At 47.5% G+C, this 19,295-nt stretch overlaps 2 protein-coding genes across 2 annotated transcripts in view; one reads left to right on the forward strand and one right to left on the reverse strand.

Annotated features, from left to right (window-relative positions):
• nhsl1b (NHS-like 1b) overlaps positions 1-11,961 on the forward strand; it is a 29,914-nt gene extending 17,953 nt beyond the window's left edge. The window contains exons 6-8 of the mRNA XM_071532269.1: positions 379-3,783; positions 5,625-5,751; positions 9,177-11,961. Of these exons, the coding sequence (XP_071388370.1) occupies positions 379-3,783; positions 5,625-5,751; positions 9,177-9,852 (4,208 nt within the window). The 3' untranslated portion in view covers positions 9,853-11,961. The remainder of the gene's footprint in view (positions 1-378; positions 3,784-5,624; positions 5,752-9,176) is intronic.
• A 2,147-nt stretch (positions 11,962-14,108) lies between these two features.
• On the reverse strand, positions 14,109-18,640 carry hebp2 (heme binding protein 2). Its single transcript, XM_071532281.1, has 5 exons — positions 18,603-18,640; positions 18,183-18,324; positions 17,646-17,781; positions 16,861-17,041; positions 14,109-16,019 (listed from the first exon to the last, which is right to left on the reverse strand). Exons 2-5 carry the CDS (start codon positions 18,252-18,254, stop codon positions 15,839-15,841), a joined length of 570 nt encoding a protein of 189 aa, XP_071388382.1. The 5' UTR covers positions 18,255-18,324; positions 18,603-18,640; the 3' UTR covers positions 14,109-15,838.
• Between the last annotated feature and the right edge of the window lie 655 nt (positions 18,641-19,295).

The raw sequence follows: 19,295 nt of genomic DNA on the forward strand, positions 1-19,295 counted from the left end.
GCTTGTCGGCTGCCCGATGCCTTACCAGCTGCCTGTCCCGTACCCCGGGGGACTATTCGCTCTTCCATCAGAGCCAGAATAGGAGAGGAAGCATAGTGGGGAGTCTCTCTCCCTCTCTCTATCCCTTCCTCCTTAATGAAGAAGACCAGAAGTTATTAACGCATGAGACAGGGTTACGGCAAATCAAATTAATTAGCTTCCCAGTAACCACAGCTTATCTGACGTACAGCCCTGCCAGAAGAGAGCAGGAGGCATTGTGTCTGAAGAAGTTAGACAGAGGGAAAAGAAGGGTAGGGGAACGAGAAGAGGAGACAGGAGGTATTTTGATCGCTCACATGCTCACCCCTTCCTTCTGTCTCCCTCTGATTTTTTTGTCAGCTGCAAAAGGACGCGGCGGAGAGCTCCGGCCGCATTCCATGTTCATCCCAGGACAGTACTCCACCCTGGGCCGAGTCGGGAGTGTCAACTCAGCGCTCCGACGTTCCGAGACCCGAGACTCGGGCTGCCAGACGGAGGAGGTGAAGATTGTACCCCCTTCCATGAGGAGAATCCGGGCGCAGAGAGGACAGGGAATCGCTGCCCAGATGGCCGGCATTTCTACTTCCTCCTCGACGGGAAGTATATCCATCTCTAGTAGCGATGGCTCTGGGATCCTGGTGCTGCCGCCTCATCTGAACGGGGACGCCTCCCGCTTCCACAGTCTGCCCCGACAGGGCGCCAGGGTGTCCCTCAGTGCTGATCCCATCTATAGCAGCACCCCCATCAAGTCAGAGGACCAAACTACAGCCCAGAGGCAGATCGGCAAGCTCCAGGTAGACAATACAGTGGTACACCTGAGAAATGCCCCCAGGACAGGCACCCTGCCCAGGCCCAAGTCCCAGGAGGTGAGGGGGACACAGGCAGGTGACTGGGGTGGCGGCCCCGCTTGTGTGGTCTCCCCACATGCCGCCTACTCCACCTCGCTCATCCCCAATGCCACCCTGTCTAGCTCATCTGAAGTCATTACCCTCCACACCTCCAGCCAGCACCCCCACTCCCCGGCCTCAGCCTACCCTACCGCTCGACCCCTCAGTCTGGCCACCTCTACCAACACCGACCACCTAACCTCCAGCTCCACAGCCTTCTCCCACAGTTCCACCTGCCCAGCCCTTGCCACTTCCACCCCTACTCACACACTGAAAGATAGCGGTCTGGTCATCCCAGCACCCCCTAGCGAATCAGGGCGCTCGGACAGCAGCGTGCACAGCCACAGCAGCATGCATAGCCACAGCACCCTGGCGGCCACTCCACCATCCTGTCTGCCAGAGGAGCAGTGGATCTACGACACACCAGAGAATGTGGTGCCACCACGCCGCCCTCTGACCTCCAGCTGCTCCACCCCCATCAACCAGCTGTATAGCAGCCTGGAGCTGTCCTCCAGGACCACTACTGACTCCAGCTCCATCTATTCCCAGGACAACGATGGATACTACACCTCCATGCACATGGACTCTGGCCTGCGCTCACGCAGCCACGGCAGCGGTCAGGGCCATGGGGCAGCAGCCGGACGGGCCACCAGACACAGCATGTACGAGTGCCGTGAGATAGCCAACCAGGAGGATAGTGAAAGCCTGTACAGTGACCGCTCTCTGTCGCGCAGCATCTCCCTCCGCAAAGCCAAGAAGCCCCCGCTGCCCCCAGCACGCACAGACTCCCTCCGACGCAAGCCTGGCGGGAAAAAGCCCCTCGGAGGTGTTAGCGCCATCAGCGGAGCTAGCGAGGCGAACGGCGCCATGCTCAATGAGACTCTAATTGCCAGCTTGCAGCAGAGCCTACAGCTGGGGCTGAGAGGAGGGAAAGGAAAGGGCGCCTCACCGTCATCACCCTCCCACAGCCCCTGCAGCGACTACGATGACCCCTGGGTGCTACGGCCGCGCAGCCAGAGCAGCATCAGTGTTGCTAGCTCTGCAGCGTCACTAGCAGCTAATGCTAACTGCAGCGGTGTGGCTAATGTATACTCACTATGCCAGGTGACGCCTGCTCACAGCGATACCAGCAGCTTGCGCTCCGACTATGCCGATTCCTGGGGCTACTACATAGACTACCCTCGTAATCATGGAGAGCAGGTGGCACAGACCCCCTCAGCTCATTCCACAGCTAACATGTCAGCGGGGCCTCACCCAGGCGAGCTACAGAACGGAGGTGAGATTCACAGCTCCAGTAACAGCCAGGCCTCTGTAGCTCCAGGCCAGGAGGGAGGGGTGGTAGTAAAGCCCAAGACAGCCACCTCGTCACCAGACAGGGTGCACAGACTGACCTCCCCGTCCAGTGGCTACTCCAGCCAGTCCAACACCCCCACGGCCGGAACCCCAGTGCCCTCGTTCGTCAGGTCCATGTCTCCCTCGGGCAGCCGGCCCAAGCCCAAAGTGCCTGAGAGGAAGTCCTCCCTGCTCTCCTCTGTCTCCATCTCCTCCTCTTCCACCTCCCTGTCCTCCAACACCTCTGACTCAATTAAGAGCCTGGGGCCTCCTCCGCCACCCCCTCCACCCCTGCCCCTCTCCTCCTCCTCAGCTCCCCACACTCCTCTCAACGCACCTCCACCTTTCCCTCCCCCTCTTCCACCGAATTCCAGCCCAGGCTCTCCCTCTCCTCCCCCAGCTCCCCTGTTACCCACCACCCCACAGGGCAACCCTATGATCCCGCCACCTGTTTGCTCCACCTCTCCAGAGTTCCCTCCCCCTCCATCCCCTGAAATGTTAATTCATCCCAGCCCGTCCTTCAATGGGAGCTTCAGTCCTCCTCCTCCACCTCCTCCTCCAGTCCCCTCCATGGCCCCCCCTCCCCCTCCACCTCCCCCGCTCCCTGCCCTTGCCCCACCTTCCGCCTCCCCGTTTGTTCTGAAGGCAGTGAAGAACACTCCTAAACAAGAGAGCCCAGCTATTGCCAACAGCCCTACCAAGTCACCTAAGCCCCTGATCACCGCCTTTGCCCTGCAGAGTGTTCAGCTCCGCTCAGTCAAGCGGCCAGAGAAGCAGATCAATGGCGACATGGACCATACCAAAGCTCAGGAAACAGGAGTGGACCTCATTCGAGGTCTAAAGCTCCAAACCCTCGAGAAGTCGAACTCCCAGGAACATCCTACTGCGTTTCCCCTGTTAAACTGCTCATCTCTGGACGAAAATTCACACAAGTCCTCACCATCGCCTGTGTCAAAGCTCTTAGAAGAGTTGTCAGCGGACTGCAGTAGCACAGATGACACACCAGATAGCCCTATCCTTAATGGAAAATCCGAGGGTCCGAGCCATCTTCTCTCGAACAGAAAAGAAAAAGAGCAGGAGGAAGGGAGGAAACCTTTGCCGAGTCCCTCACAGACCACCCAGAGCTCTCCGGTCAAACAGAAGCCCCCAGTAGTGTCCAAGAAACCCAAACTTTCCATCCTCGTCCCACCGTTTAGCCCCCAACCAATTGCAGTGCAGGTGCCCGCTCAGCCCGAGGAGACAACCAGCCCTGCCTCCGCAGAAGACCAAGTGGATGCACCGCAAAGAGAAAAAGACGAAGAGACGAGAGAGAGGGAAATTGAGCAACAGGAAGAGGAAACTTCGGGGAGCTCTGAGCCTCTGACAGAGAGCAGTGAACCATCCACAGAAACCCAGAAGGAGCCCCATATCTCTACTTCCACGAGCCAAGAGACGGGTCTCGGCCACGAACAAGACACCAATGGAGAGGCTCATGAGGAAGAGGAAGACGACGGAGATGGAACTAGCAGCACCACTGGATCCGTCAGCTCCAAGGAGGAGGACATTGGTGAGTCTTAAATATTATTATGCTTCTTCCATCAAATGTACAAATGTATGGACCTTGTGAAGAAAAAGAGAACACTATTTTTAAACGACAATGTTTCAGTCTTGTATACAGTAAAGGACCAAGTTCATTACCATAATCCTATATGGTTAGTAGTGGTGGTGCCGGATGCTAGCCGTGTGGCCGGCCTGAGCTAGCTTAGTCTCCAGGCAGCTGTGGAATTGGTCACACTGCTTGCCAAAGCAAAGGAACCAAGCTTAAAACCACAAGCTTTAGCACGGTATGGGGCCCTCCCTCAGCCCTTATGTAAATCCCTCCTAGGTGCGGACAAAAAGCCAGTTATTGGGGCCAGCACCCCCTCAACCAGCATCTGATCGCCTCTCAGTGTTAAGATATAAAAGCAATTTTGACTATGAAGATAAAAGGTTTGAAAACTCTGAAGATAGAGCAGGGAGTTTTTTTTCCCACTGTTGAGATGAAGAGGGTTTATAGGCTTAGTACAAATTGCTGTTTCTAATGTGATGAAAACGTTCACATTATTTCTTAAGAGGGGATGCCAGAGTCTGGTCTCTGTATTTCCAAGCCAAACATTTTGCAGTGAGATTTGCTGGGCATTAAATCAGATTTTAATGCAAGTGTTCCTAGGCACAAGTACTTCCACAGTGGTGCTTTTGCTTGATCTTTCGGTTTTACTGAGCTTTGCCAAAGCCCTAACTCTTCCTAACTTAACATGCTCTTCTCACTAATCATTTGATCAATTAAATAGTTTGATTAGAGCTAGTGAAGTATCAGCCTTGGATCCAGCTGTCTGTTGAGTGTCATTGAGATAGACATTGGTTTATACCTGCCATCTCCTCTCCCCCCCTCCCTGAAAGAAGGCTTATCGAGGGACACCAGTGCCGCAGCCTCCTGAATTCCTCCTCTCTCACTCCCTCTCTCCTGCTCATCCCTCTATATTTTGCAATGGTTTTTTATGCAGAAGCCTCCTGTGGCTGCTGTCCCCTCTTTTTTCCCGCATTGCTCCTTTTCTCTGGCCTCACCCCCCCATCCCATCTCAACCTCTGTCTGTTCTCCTCCCTCCCATCATCCATCCTGATTTCCAAATATCTATTTTGTCTCTCTGCTCTTTCCTCTTCCTTTCTATCTGTCATTCTCTCACCCTCTCTCTGCCCTATGCTGTTACTTCTTTCTCTCTCTATGTCTCTCCGTCTCTCTCTCTCTCTCCTCGGTGTGTGTGTCCTGCTCGCTCCCTATCCCAGCTTCTCTCTCTGAGGTAAGGGAGGGGGCAAGTGTCCCAGGGGAGATGTGTTTAGTGGATGGAGGGAGGAGGGGAGGAGGGAGGAGGGAGGAGGGAGGAGGGAGGAGGGAGGAGGGAGGAGGAGGGGCTTCAGCATATCAGAGGGGAGGGGAGAAGAGATGGTAGGGGGGGATGAAGCGGGGGGAGCAGGAGGAGGAGGAGAGCGTAAAGTGAGACTGCCTGCAGCGGCTCAGGCAGTCGAAGTGCAGACGTGAGCGAGGAGGTTGAGAGGAGGAGGAGGAGGAGGAGGAGAAGAGGCTAAACTGGAGGAGAGGAAATCCAGAGACAGAAAGAGAATGTAAGAAGACAGTCCGGCACCACCTTCAGATTTCATAGGCACCCAGGTTAATGCTACGGGACGGTGGATACACGACCAGCGCTGTGTGTGCATGCATGTGTGCACGTGTGTGTGTGTGTGTTGTGCTTCCCCTGACCGCCGAGGAAACTCTGCCTGTGTGCGTATGTGTGTTTACTCTCCTGCCAGTGTGTGTGTGTGTGTGTGTGTGTATCTGACTTGTGTGTGTCTCTCTCTCTCTCTCTGTCTCAGGTGAGGTGTTCGACTCCAGCACGGCTGACTCTTCACCGGCCCCCACGGCCAACGGGGCCCTTCGGGGGAACATGGTGACCCCCACCCGGCCCCGCACCACCGAGGACCTCTTCGCCGCCATTCACAGGTACACCTCTCTCTCTCTTTTCACTCCTCCCTCTATCCCCTCCCTCCCCTTCCCTCCTCACCTGCTGTGTTCCCGGTGCCTCTGCTGATCTGATATAATTTGTTCCAGTGTGCCGGTCCTCGGTTTATTTTTTCCTCTAGTACTCCGTCTTTCCCTTTCCTCTTGTTTGTTTGTGTTTTTTTCTCTCTTTCCCTCCCCCTCGCTGTGTCTCCCTCTCTCTCTCTTTCTCTGTCAGTATCTCATTCTCTCTCCCTCATAAACCACAACACATCACCCTTAACCCCCGGCTCCTTCCCTCCTTACCATTCAGCCCATGATTCCTCCTCCTCTTCTTCTTTCCATCCCCTCCTCCCCCTTTCTTGCCCTCCACCTCTCAGTCATAACTTTAGCCAGCGCTGTCCCATCTGCAAGCGTACGCATCCGTCACACGGCTCGTCTCTGGAGTCTCCTCACTCGAGAGAGAGTGGCTTTCTCTGTTCCTCGTCTGTCAAGGCCCATATACCGGCACCCATTCCGGAGGCAGCGAGAGTCCGTTAATCCAGCAGTCGGATAGGTTGAGGCATCTGTGTTAGTGTAGCCACATTAGCGTAGCACGTTCTCAGCGGGAGAAAAAAAAGGCTGTTGCTTCATTCATTATTAAGCTACTCAACACCCCCTGGCCCTAATCTAGGTTAGAGGCCGCAGGAGAGAGTCGCACGCACTACTGCTCTCTCTCTCTCTCTCTCTCTATCAAACACACTCTTCCTGTGCTCTGCAGTCTCTCACATGATGTACATACGTGCTCCGGTGCTTCAAAGGGAGCACGCATACATAAATTTCTCATGCAACCCGCCGGTTTGTGAGTGTGTGTGTGTTTTTCATGGTCACGTGCGGCAGCGGTTGGAGTTGTCTTGAGCATCACAGGATTTCATTTCACGGGATTTTATTTCTCCTGGCTTCGGATTGCGGATGTATTTACGGTGCGTGTGCGCGCGTGTCACATGCGTGCACACAGTGCGATTTATTGTGCAGTTTAATTAAATGTGAGCGCTTGTGTGTGCATGTGCGCGTAAGCCTCGCACTGGATGTGCGTTTTGTTGACTGTTTGCCTGTGTGTACAAAGACCTCACTGCTCTCCTCCTCGATTGCTCCTCTCCAGTAAAGAACATGGAGTAATGTTTGAAATGAGGGAAGTGCTAATTATATAATAATTGCATGCACAAATTAAGAGATTTGTTCCAAAATTAGATAGCCATCATTTGAAAAAAAGTGGTACTCTCACAAAATTATGTCTGGCATGAAATTAAAATTTCTTTTGAAGAGCATTTAACTTCTTGGCTTTTTTAAAAGCTTTGCCTTTTGAGAAAAGAACTGTCTATTTTTTTTTTTAAATATTACGAGATGGATTTCAATGTTTGTTTTAATTAAAGTATGTATATATTGTGTTTTGGAATGTAAACCTTCAAATTCACGTACTTTGTTTTGACAGCGAGTGTTTTTCAGTCGTAGAGAGGCACTTTGCCCAGCGATGCGGAGCCTCTAGTAAAGTGCAGACTAAGGGCCCGGATAGCAGCTGCTGCCCCAAGTCAACCTGACCAACTGTGTTTACCTTGTTATCCTTCTTCCAGCAATTCTTCACCTCTCTCACCCACTTCTTCTCCACCTCTCGCCTGTTCACTACCTTTTTCAGTTTCTGATTCATTCTGTTTCCACCACGTCTCTCTCGTCTCTCTGGGAAAACAGAGGGAGAGAATGATGAAAACCTGAATGAATTGTTTTCACAGCTGCAGCAAGCGAAAGAAATCGATGCAGAGTTATATATTATATTGCAGGCTGGTGTGTTTACCTCCTTATGTAGGATTGGTAGATTGTTGGCCATCCGTTTGTGTGTGGGTGTGTGTGTGTGTGTGTTTTGTTCTTTGTAATTCTGTGGCTGAAGCAGAATCAGTCACTGCGAGTCATTTGTGGAGCTGTCTTGGTTCACTGAATTCAGGTGTATGTTTGTGTGTGTACACACGTGTGAATGTGTGTGAGCAAGTGAATGAGTGTGTGAGTGAGAGAAAAATGTTATGTAACGGCGATGGGCTAATGTGCCAAGCGAGCTCACAGGGGACGACGTTAGATGGAGGTTGAATTTAGGGCACAGACACACATTTCTGCAGTCATTCTAAAACGGGAACCCGACTTGCATTCTCTAACACACAACTGTATTTCCCACTAATTTCCTCGAGTCTTTCCCCTCCTTCTGACCTTCACCAAGTAGATTCTCTACAGGTCTCTTGTCCTCTGTGGAAGAATATCTTTAACACTCCCTCTCTCTGGATCTAATCTGAGGATTAAAGATTTTGTCTCACTGCCTCCTTTATCCTTCCCTTTACCTTGATCACCAAATCCTTCTCCCTTATCACAGAATCTGTTTTTTTCATGCCTTTCACCATCTCTGTCTCCCCTCTCCTCCTCTTTCCTTCCCTGTGCAGCGGGGGGATGCAGAGTGTGGGTGCCTCCTGGCTAGTGAGGTGCGGAGCGGCAAGTAGCCCCTTCCCCGTAATTGGCCAGCCTTGTTTCCACCACCGTGGTGATGCTACCTTTGGATTAGCAACAATAATCCCACAGCACAACCCCTGGACCACAGATTAATTACGCTGTTTCCCTGCTAGCCCTAATCCCATGTATCCTGCTAGCTGCAGCTTTACTGCTATACGCCTGGGTGCAGGAGCCCTAGACGTAGTGTAGGCTGAATGGTGCAGTCGACTACTCTGATACCCCCTGCTGAGAGGAGGCTGAATCGTCCTTGTGTGATTAAAACTGCTTTGGGCACTTTTCCCAGTTTGTGTTTTTGATTAATTTCATTGTGCCTCGTCTCAGCTTTTCTGCAGAGTTGCAGCGTCTGCAGCTTTCTTGTAAAAACTCATTGGATTTGTTTTAAAAAAAAATGTAAAACTCTTTTTTTCCTTCTCTCCCCCTTCCTTTTTTGAGCGAATATGCCGCTCATTTCCCCAACATTGTTTTCCTTCCTCAAGATTTGTGCTATGATGTACAATTGCTGGGGGCATTCCTGACATATGGCAAATTTGGGACAATGTTTTGAGGCGTGTTCACGAAGTATTTTAAGGGCAAGGTTTTTCTTAAGATAAAACAACACAGAAACATTCGCAAGACCAGGCAGAGCAATCGAACATAGGCCATTTTATGTGTGTTCAGTTGTAGGTCCATATGCAAATTTTGATTTGAATAATGAAATATGTTGGCCTCGCTTCCCAAATAGAATGCCTCCAACGCTAGCACTCCTTCTTAATGTTTTTCCTCCTTCCCCTACTCTGAAACATTAAATTTACCCTTTGATTATTTTACCTTTTATAATTAACCCTGCTTGCACTGTCTTACGCCTCACTCTGCAGAATTTCTGCAAACATGTTGTTAACCTGGTTATCCACGTCTTCCCTTAGGTCCAAGCGAAAGGTCCTGGGTCGCAAGGAGTCTGACGAGGACAAGTCACGGGGCGGGAGCCAGTCCCAGTCTCCGCCCGTCACCCCCACAGGCATGTCCCCAGGCCAGGTGTCCTCGCTGCCCCGCCAGACCGGCTCCATCCAGCGCAACCTCCGCAAGTCTGCCACCAGCAGCGACACCTTCAAGGCCCTTCTCCTCAAGAAGGGCAGCCGCTCCGAGACCAGCTTCAGAATGTCCGCCGCCGAGATGCTGCGCTCCACTGACCCGCGCTTCCAGCGGACACGCTCAGACTCAGCGTTAGACCCCCCCGCTCTGTCGCCCTCCTCACCGACCGCGCCACACAGCCCCTGCGCCTCCCCAGGCCGTGGCAAGAGGGTAGCGGATGAGTGGAACCGCAACGAGGGCTTGACCCTCTCCTCGCCATCTTCATCATCCTCCGCCCTGAGCGGGATGAAGTACGGGCGCTCACGCACGCCACCCTCTGCCGCCAGCAGCAAGTACAACGCGCGCAGCCGTATCCTCAGCAGCCCCATGACGGTTATCTGCGAGCGAGAGGGCGAGCTGGCCGAGAGCGAGTACGGAGACATTGCAGAAAGCCTGTCCGGGCCCCTGGCCCAGACCCTCCCTCTGCTCAAGGACTCCAATGGCACTTTATCCGAAGAGAGCAGCAGTTAAAGAGCAAGGACCGCCCCTGGATACGGGGAGCTGAACTCATTCGTGGTCACCGGGGAGGGGGCAGGAAGAGGAGCCAAGAGAAGGAGCCCTCTAGAGACTCTGACACCTCCCTGAGCCCCACCCCCTCGGCCCTGCTTCTGAGGGAGTGGACCTGTCAGGCCCTGATGTGGTCAGAGGAAGCCCGATCGTGGAGCGGGACGTACTTAGTCTGAAGTGGAGAACTGGTTCAGCTGCAGCTTTTCAAGACTCGATTTCCCACGATTCTCATTTTCTGCTTCTTTTGGTGACTCGCCCTTTGTGTTACAAGAAAAGTGCATAGTCTTTCTTTTAAGCCTGGTGTTCCCGAGTTTGTTTTTCCATTTGTTTTGCTCATTTTTGCTTTATCCTGTTAGAGCTTTTGCTGGTTCTAATAACATGCCGAGGCCCTTCTTTAGTTATTTTTTGGAAGGTTTCTCTAAGGACTAGGTAAGATGGCAAGCTAAGGTAAGATGAAGGAAACGAAAAGTCACGAGTTGTTTGCTTAACTTTGCTGCTGTGGTGCTGAGTAGCTAGGCAGTTGGACTGAGTGGAGCGTAAAGGTGTGCTAGGGGCTCGCCTTGTAGATCTCCTCAGCTTCTGCTTCTCTCCTGTTAGCTCTGTAAAGCCTTTTAGAGCACCATGGCTTGCAAGTGTTGGGTTCAAACAGCCCATATTGTGGAGTGAACTTGAGGACGTGGTACAACAGAGAGCTCCGAGGTACAACTTCAGCTATGGCTATTGCCGGGTTTCTCTTTCTGCTCTTAGGTCAGTGGTTTAGTTTGCAGAGCTGGTGTTTTCAGTGGTCCATGGGAAGTGCGGAGGGCTCAGTGCTGCCCCCTAGTGATGGGCAGGAAGTGGACAATGGTTGGGTGTACAAGGGCACAACCAATACAGCGGATTTACTCTGGAAAAAAAGAAAGGTTAAAAAATCCTCTGTTGTTTGAATTTTAGTTTGTAGATTTTGCACTGTGCATATATGTTTCTTTTTCTTTGTTTGTTTGTGACTTTTAAAAAAGTATGTTTTAAAGATTGTTTTAATAAACCAGTGATGTCACGACTCACATGTTTGGAAATGAAGTATGAATCTAAAAATGTAAAACCAGAAATTACATTAGGGGAAAAACAAAAAAATCATTTACTATCCTATTCTGTTTGTGATCATATTGGTTACCAAAGAGCTAAATAGTTAAATGTAGCCTGCCGTTGATCCTGGTGTGGACACAATCTGAATTATGTTGTACTGAGACCCCCATGCATTATGGTCCAGCCTTTGTGAAGTTTGGTGAGACCACCTACTAGAACCTTAAATGATCACTATCATGCTGTTTACTCTTCTGCTAGGTTTCTCCTCTCCCTCTGCAGTTTTATATGGTTCTGTATGTAAATACATAGAGAAAGGTGTTTTAAGTAACATTTGACTTATTTTCAAAGACTTTGTAAATTTTTAGAGCCCTCTGTTTGTTGGAAGGGAGTGGTTTCCTTTTTTGTAGATTATTTATTTTCAAATAGCAACGCGGTACCCTGGTCCGAGTCAACCAGCAGGCCGATGGAGGTGAAGGGAAGGTTTGGGTGCGAGTTAGGAGGGAACTCATAAGGGGGGCAAACAGAGAGCCAAAGGGCCACATTTACTATGCTGATCCTGCCAGGCCATTTTTTTTTCTTTTCTTTTTTTTTTAAAAAAAAAGGTGCTTAAAACTTAAAAATGAAATAACGTCAATAATTATGTTTTAGCATTCTACTGCCTTTAATCTCGAGTCATGCAAATCCCACCCTGGTGCTTAAAAGCTGAGTAAATGTGGTCTCTGTGAGTCATAAACCGAGGTGACAGGCGTGAGACTTCATAACCTCCTAACAGCCATAACACCCCGTGGTTTAATCACCTGTGACCAAAGCGCGTCTCCCAGCTCCAGCCCCGGTCATGATTGAGCACTCGGGGCCCGGTCTCATCTCATAACAGGATGGAAGGTGTATGAAGTCTCAATCTCGGTGAGCCTGTGAAAAGACAGACGGGCTGCGGACGGAGAGTGGGAGGAGAGAGGGAGGAGGCGATGAGCTAGCGGGTGCGGAGAAGGGAAGGCCGGCTGCTAACGCTCCTGTGTATGTCTGTGTAATAAAACATGGTGATATTTAAAGAGCGTGTCTTTGTGTCGTTTCTCTCTCTCTCCTTTTCCCTCTCTAGCCACCACTCTGTGTGATTCACGGCCATCTGCCAGCCCGACACCCCAAATCACCGCCTCATTAGCGCCGTCGCCATGGCACCCACACTCGTCTGTCATCCGGAAAACTCCAGAGGCCATCGGCTACCCCTCCCCTCCCCCTGCCTTCCCTCCCCCGCGGGGTCATCAGTTATGTCTCCTTCTGGACATCCTATTTGGAGACACACTGAATCACAGGCGCAGCCCATAATAGTCCTCTCTATTGGCTGACCTCAGAGGGCTGTTGCACCATAATAACCGCCTGTGACCCGCAGTATGTGTCCCATGTCTTGCTATGATGACATGGCATAAAGGCCGGCGGTGCAGCCCCCCCTCCCCCCATTTTAACATCCCACAGACGTTGCTTCAACCTCTCAACATTCCCTGCCGCTCCTCCGGTGCCGTTTCAACACCTCGGCACGTCGAGCGCTCCCAAGGGCGCAGCCGAGCCCACCGCCTCTCAGTATTTTCAACAAAGGTCCCTCCATCCCCAACTCATCAGCATGTTCACACCATCGACTTACTCGGCAGTGTCACTCTCAGCTGCCCTTTGCTGTTCCACGGGCAGCAACGAGTCTGTCCATCTGGCTGTCAGACATCAATCAATAAAAGCCCCTCCCAGTCATAATCACACTATTGACACTCCGATGCCTTCCCCTCTCCTCTGATATTCAAGGCCCTCTGTATGGTTTCCTTATAAGACACCGCCGCAGTTAGGTGATGAATGAAACAAATCGGCCGTATTGACTGTTGTGGGACTCTGGACGCACTGTGGACTCCAGGAGGAATAGCAATCACCTCTGGTGTAACAGAATAAGGGTTCTTAGTAAAAATGACTTGCACACAGGTCAACAGGTCCCACTCCATTTGTTAGCGCATAAGGCTGACAGAAAAAAAGAAATTTTTGCACTTGTTTCTGGCAACTTTATGGCCTGGTGGACATGGGTATCTGGGGCTTTAACTGCAGCGTACCAGTCACTCTTGAACTGCAAAACACTATTTTTTGCACTGAATATTGGGTGCTACACAATTCTCTAGATCCTTAATAATTCATTCAATCATTGTCTTTGCCTGCTTATTACTATTCAGGGTCACAGGGGCTGGAGCCTGTCTCAGGATACATTGAGTGGAAGGCAGGGAAACACTGGACATGTCATCAGGCCATCACAGGGCAAACACACATTCACATCTACGTGTAATTTAGAGTGTCCAATAATCCTGACTTAGTCTTTGGACTGTAGGAGGAAACCAAAGCCTTAGTAAAATGAAATTAAATAAAAACTGAACATTTATTTGCTCCAGTTAACCTCCGTCACCGGAAAATTAAAGTATTGTCAGTATTATAAGTATTTTTAACCCCCATTCCCTCGACAGTCTACCACATCAAATGATTCCTGACTCAAGGTCTCCACCAGGCTGGAGGGGGTTTAATAAAAATAGAGTGCAAGACTGTGGCGCACTGTAAACAGCTGTGTGTGTTTGGTATAGGATATTTAGCCGAGGGAGCCTCATTATACATTTCATACCCGCAATATTGTTTCACCTCACTGAGCACACCCAATGAGATCAATTTGACTTGTGAACAACAGACTTAAGATGGAGTGTGTGTGTGTGTGTGTGTGTGTGTGTGTGTGTGTGTGTGTGTATTTGTCTATGCAGAGGATAAAAAAAGATGTAATTTCTGCTGAGTATCCGAACATGATATTGGGAACAATTCTGCCACAAATAAAGTGAATGACTCAGCATGCATCAACCTGACGGTGAGAGAGGAGGGAAGGTGAACGAGGAGAAAGGGAGCGCAAACTATGGCACGGATCAGGCAGGATTCAGCTGGCTGATAAAAGGTCAGGACTGCATTTACCTATGGATTCGAAAAACAACGTAAAATGAAGCATGCTTCCTTTTAAAAAAAATATCTCCCAATTCAAACCACACAAAATAATCCCATTACCAAATACGGATGAGTAACACACTAATTACATAGTGGAAAGCAGAGATGGAGTTAATTCATTGTAGGAATAATCAATCATTTGATGATGAGTTATATTTATTATTGATGAAATAATAAATTTTACATTCTTAATAAAAATTCAGAGGTAACTAATATGTGCCATCATTCATAAATCAGCACAGTGCTTATATCATCGTCCCTTTATCATACAAATCCAAGTAGCGTCCCTTCTTCAAGATTAAAAACATGTGAGAACAATTTCCATTACATTTTACACAGGTACATGATGAGCTAGATATGAGGTTTAATGCAAAAAAGTAGGTAAACTCATTTTGATTAAGGCATAGTGATAAACACGCTAAAAACCCGCTTTCATTGTATTCAAACAGAAAATCTTAAGCAACATGTCAGTTTTTGATTAAAAATGTGTGTTTGCTGAAAAATCTAAAATACAAAAAAATCTGTCTGTATACTGTACTGCAGTTTATATCACAACTGCAATATTCAGCAAAATAATCGCAATATAATTATTTGTCAATACAGTGCAGCCCTACCAACAGTCCTGCATTACTCCACTACATGACAATCTGGTAAATGAATCAGAGAGTAATCCTGTGTAGTTTAATGACAGTTGGATGTCTGACTCGGTCTGTCACCTGACTCGAGTGACACGGTACAGATTTATAATGATTAATCAGGTTTACATTTAATGTCAGACAGTGGCAGAGCAGTGTGGCTCTGACACCTGTGATGAAGAGGTGTCAGGATTTACAGGGTTCCTACATATCTTCCCTTTCAAAATTCTAGTTTTTGAGCAAATTACAAACTTTTTTGTAAGACCTGGACTAGACTTTCCAGACTTGTGCTGAAGCCCTGTGTTTACCAAGAGAGAACATGTTGGTAAGGAGGCAGGTCAGAGTCACCTTCCCAGCAACACCGCTGACTGACAAGAGACAAATTTGTTGTCAGACTTTGCAGATGACCTCAAAAGTTAATTCTGGATCCTGCAGGCAATCTTCGCAGTCTTTGCTCCCTTAAGCACATTCCTGAGAATTTTTATAACAATCCTAACTACCTTTTGACCTTTAAGATTCATTGGATATGTATCTTAAGATTCATTGGATATGTATGTTAAGATCTGTGTAGCAGTTTACATTATAAGAACAAAAGTTGAAAATTAGTGTATTCGTATTAAATGGTCCATCAAACACTGGACAGGCACTTAAGGTTTTTGTCCCACCATCTCTAACTGAATCCAGCTGTAACCTTCTGTTCTAATATGGCAACTGAGACTGAAGTTTCAGCAGCAGATGAAGAAAATGTGTCTTGACTACTTGGCTCCATCTGGTGGAGCTAAATTATATTATCTTGTCCCACTGCTGCAAGGTTTTGTCCTAGGTAAGAGGGCTGCAGGATGCCCTTTGGTGAAATCTGATGGCCCAGTAGGGTTCTCATAATAATTTGTTTGAGCTCTTTATCCAGAGTAAGTCGATAACTTTTTAGTGTGGGGATTGCCCAAATTTAAAAGAAAACTGACATGCAGAAATGGAAGATACTTGGTACAAAGTGTACAAGTAATAATTGAGAAAAAATGTTGTTTAAATATTGAACCATACTGCTTATTAGCATGACCTTTAAAGTTTAATTTATCTTCTTCCTGTCACAGCAAGGTTTTGGTCCCTTTTTTTTGGAGTGGCCATGCTTGAGACCAATATCATCCATCTCTTGTTTGAAATAAGGATGTGACAGACTTTATTTTGAAATATTCCTAAATTGAACTATTTTCCCAGTGCTGCAGGGTTTTAAGTGACCTTTGAACTTGTTACTCTGTCTTCTTGAGGATCCAGACCTCGTTCCTGCGGTTGGTCAGTTTCATGGGGCTGTCGTAGCCGGCTGTGTAGAAAGGACTGTCTGTGTAGGGAACCCCGTCCCTCTGTAGGCTCTCCAGGAGTTTCAGGCACTCTTCACGCTTCATCTGCTCGTTGGCGAAACCCCCGTATGTCCTGGGAGGAGCAAGAGACGAGAGGGAAATAAGGGTCGGTACGGAGTATCAGGGATTTGAGTAAGGAACAGAAAGGCCTCATGCTGATTTTATGAATTTTACGGTTTTGTAACTTTATATACTCTTTTGTTGGTGTGGTGCTGAATCTACCATCAATCAGCAAAGATTTGATCAAAAAAAGAGGAGAAGAGAAATGCAATTTAAAAAGGGACTTGCAGAGTTAATGAAAGCTACCAAAGTGTGATAAAGACCGCACTAGGGGTTCCGTAAGGCATTGTGGGTATTAGAGTCTTTGTTATTATCACAACACAACAGAAGTTCAAATGGCTGTATTTCCTTCAAATCTCAACATAACATGCAGCTTAGCAGATCTCTTTAAAATGATATTTCTGACAAACCAGTAGAATTTCAAGTGGACTGATTGCTTTATCATGATTCTACAGTGAGTCGAACTTTGATGCAAAAAAAAAAAAAAAAAAGACAGGTTAGTAACTTGGCCATTTTGGGACCGATCCCTTAGCTTTTTGCAAACTAAGGAAAGGCACACCTGATTGATTTACTTATTTATAAATTTCATAACCTAAAAATATTGCTATCTTTATGTTAATTGTAATATTTGATATTTTTTGCTGGTAGTGACTCCATTTCAATGATTGAGAACCACTGTACTTCCAAATTGTGGAACCACTCAAGGATGCCAAATACGCTCCTTTCACACTGGATCCTGCACGAATATCACAACTGCAGTAAATGTCGTCATGACGACAGTCTCATGATCACCTCAAAGCTTGAATCTGCAGTGAAATCTACGATGACTTCATGAATCGGCGCCTCTGACTCACCTGACGTAAACTGTGAACTCCTTCCTGTCGTCCAGGAACACCTGCGGGTCGCTGGGCTGCGGCGGGGCGTCCTGGTGCTCCTCCGGGACGTAGAAGGACACGGTGAACGTGCTCTCGCATGCGGGACCGGCTCCGGGCTGCACCAGGCACGTCACCGGGGCCGTCATCGGCACTTTCACCTCTGAGGTACAAACACATCGTGAGGCAGAACCCGTGCCAGCCGGACTAAACCATGCACACATGTCTGACAGACAGAAATATGAAAAAATCCAGTCTCTCTCAGTTTCTCTAAGCTGGAGAAATATCAAATGATTCAAACAAACACCAAATTTACAGCTGGTGGATCACAACACTGGTGCATGACGACACCTGAGCAGATGGTGGGGATTCAGTCACATACATATATGAACACTGTGTAGACTGACCGCTGTTCAACCAGCACATGTAGAGCCACATTACACAGATGTAGACCACAGCTACAGATCACATTCCTCTTACACTGCAGACCTCAGTGGTCCATTTCACACACAATATACATTCTCATAAATAACACTTGTGTAAAGTGCTGAGCAAAACAAAGGCAGGGTCGCTGTTACAAAGTGCTGAGCAAAACAAAAGCAGCGTTTCTCCCGTATTCATTCAGCAGCAGAGCCAATATACTGTTATCAATTCCAATTTATTTTCTCATTTCAGGATTTTTTTTTATTTTTTTAAAACACCCATCCTGAAACACCCACATGTTCAGTTGCATGTGGTGATCTTTACACAGACCTGTTGAAACTCACTGTTTTCATTGTTGCCCATAATGTAGTCAAACAGCCTGCGGAAACCAGTTCTGGTCGCTGTATCCCACTCCATCCCATTCACAGAGGTGCTCACCCACTTTGTGGCGTGGTAGGTGCGGACTTCATAGTCTTGTGCCTGAAAACACACACAAACACACACATTTCCTTTGTAATACGATCTCTTCAGAGCAAAACTGGTGGTGTCAAGACAGTGGAAAATGAATAGGAAAAAACATTAGTAAATGGCATAATAAAAAGATAAATTTAAATGCCTTTTTAAAAATCGTTTCACAAATCAATTTATAAGTTTATAAATAATAAGACAAATACAACATAATAATGAATTGAATTATTGACATTTAATGAACATTTTATTAAATTTATATTGATTGCATTTCAATGTGAATTTAATGAATCATTTTATAATTATTATTTTTTAAATGTACCTACTGATGAATCACTGAACTAGTCTATAATGTTCAGGTTGGCACACTAGAGGCTCCACATGTTAGATGCAGTAGTACAGTCAACACTTACCTTCTTCTCCTCTGTGAACTTGGGGTTTTGTATCCCAGTTGAAAACAAAACTTGTCCGAGAGCTTTCAGCATGTTGTCCTGTACAGGCGGTTCAAACTGTCCCGGTCCGGTAAGTGAGAGCAACTCACGAGTCTTCTGCCCACTGCAGGTACAGTATGCAGAGTTCAGCAATAATACTTCACATTAGATCATGTGGTAAAAAATCAAGTCATGTGACCCAACTGTGACTCGCAAATGTAATTTACACACAGGGTAACTGGTAAGTCAAGTCAGGTAAGCCAACTTTACACTGAAAATCCACATTCAGCAATGAAACGAAGTATCGCTTCCCTAGCTAAACCAACATTTTTGTTAAAATAGTTATACTTGTCATCTTCTAACATGTAGTGCTTTCATATGACGGAGAAAATGCCATATAACCTGTAGGTGATGCGTCCCGTGCCTTGTCTCGAGGTGTAACGCCGTTTGTTAGGATAACATCTCTTCCGGTTACATAAACACGAGGGTGAACTTCAAAATAAGAGTTCCCCGCTTTATTATCGACATCATGTTTTGTAACCAGTGATGTAACGGTAAACAAAAGGTGGGTAAACAGTGGCCTGCAGCTGGTGATCATCATGACTCAGATTAAATCAAATATAACTTCAGAATAGTTTTAATGTCTGATACTCCTTACTATGATTTATACTGTGACTTTATGTCATGATAATTTATGAGAGCCTAAAAGGTGGATAAACTCCATTCAGCAAATTGCAAGGTGGGTAAACTTAGTTCAGGTGAGTTTGACCTCCACTAGGTCCCTGAATGTAAAAGTGGTGCAGATTACAGGACAAACATATTGAGTAACTACAAACTAAAAGGTCATGATGTACAAACTAGGAATGAAAGGAACAGCAGAAACACCACTCTTCACTGCTGTGATGACACTACAGTTTGAATTGCTGTTGGATAAGCGATCCGAGGCAAATAATGAAAACATAAAACACCTGCAAGAGAATTAGAAGATTTCAATTACAGCCATAAGGCAATAGATATAAAATCAATTAAGGGAGAGAAAGAATTAGGGAGGCATTAAACATAAAAGGAAGACAATTAACTTAATAATAGGTAAAA

The sequence above is a fragment of the Centroberyx affinis genome, unplaced genomic scaffold, assembly GCF_046629955.1.
Source record: "Centroberyx affinis isolate AG114_WGS23_722 - 3 ecotype Tasmania unplaced genomic scaffold, CSIRO-AGI_Caff_v1 ptg002183l_1, whole genome shotgun sequence".
In the NCBI taxonomy this organism is placed as follows: Eukaryota; Metazoa; Chordata; class Actinopteri; order Beryciformes; family Berycidae; genus Centroberyx; species Centroberyx affinis.

What these genes read in the sequence shown, in the direction of transcription:
- hebp2 (XM_071532281.1), bottom strand. Translation starts at nt 18,254, where the DNA reads ATGCTGAAAGCTCTCGGACAAGTTTTGTTTTCAACTGGGATACAAAAC. An exon ending in AGTTCACAGAGGAGAAGAAG is followed by an intron (nt 17,782 to 18,182) that starts GTAAGTGTTGAC and finishes GTGTGTTTTCAG; the next exon opens with GCACAAGACTATGAAGTCCG. An exon ending in TATGGGCAACAATGAAAACA is followed by an intron (nt 17,042 to 17,645) that starts GTGAGTTTCAAC and finishes TTTGTACCTCAG; the next exon opens with AGGTGAAAGTGCCGATGACG.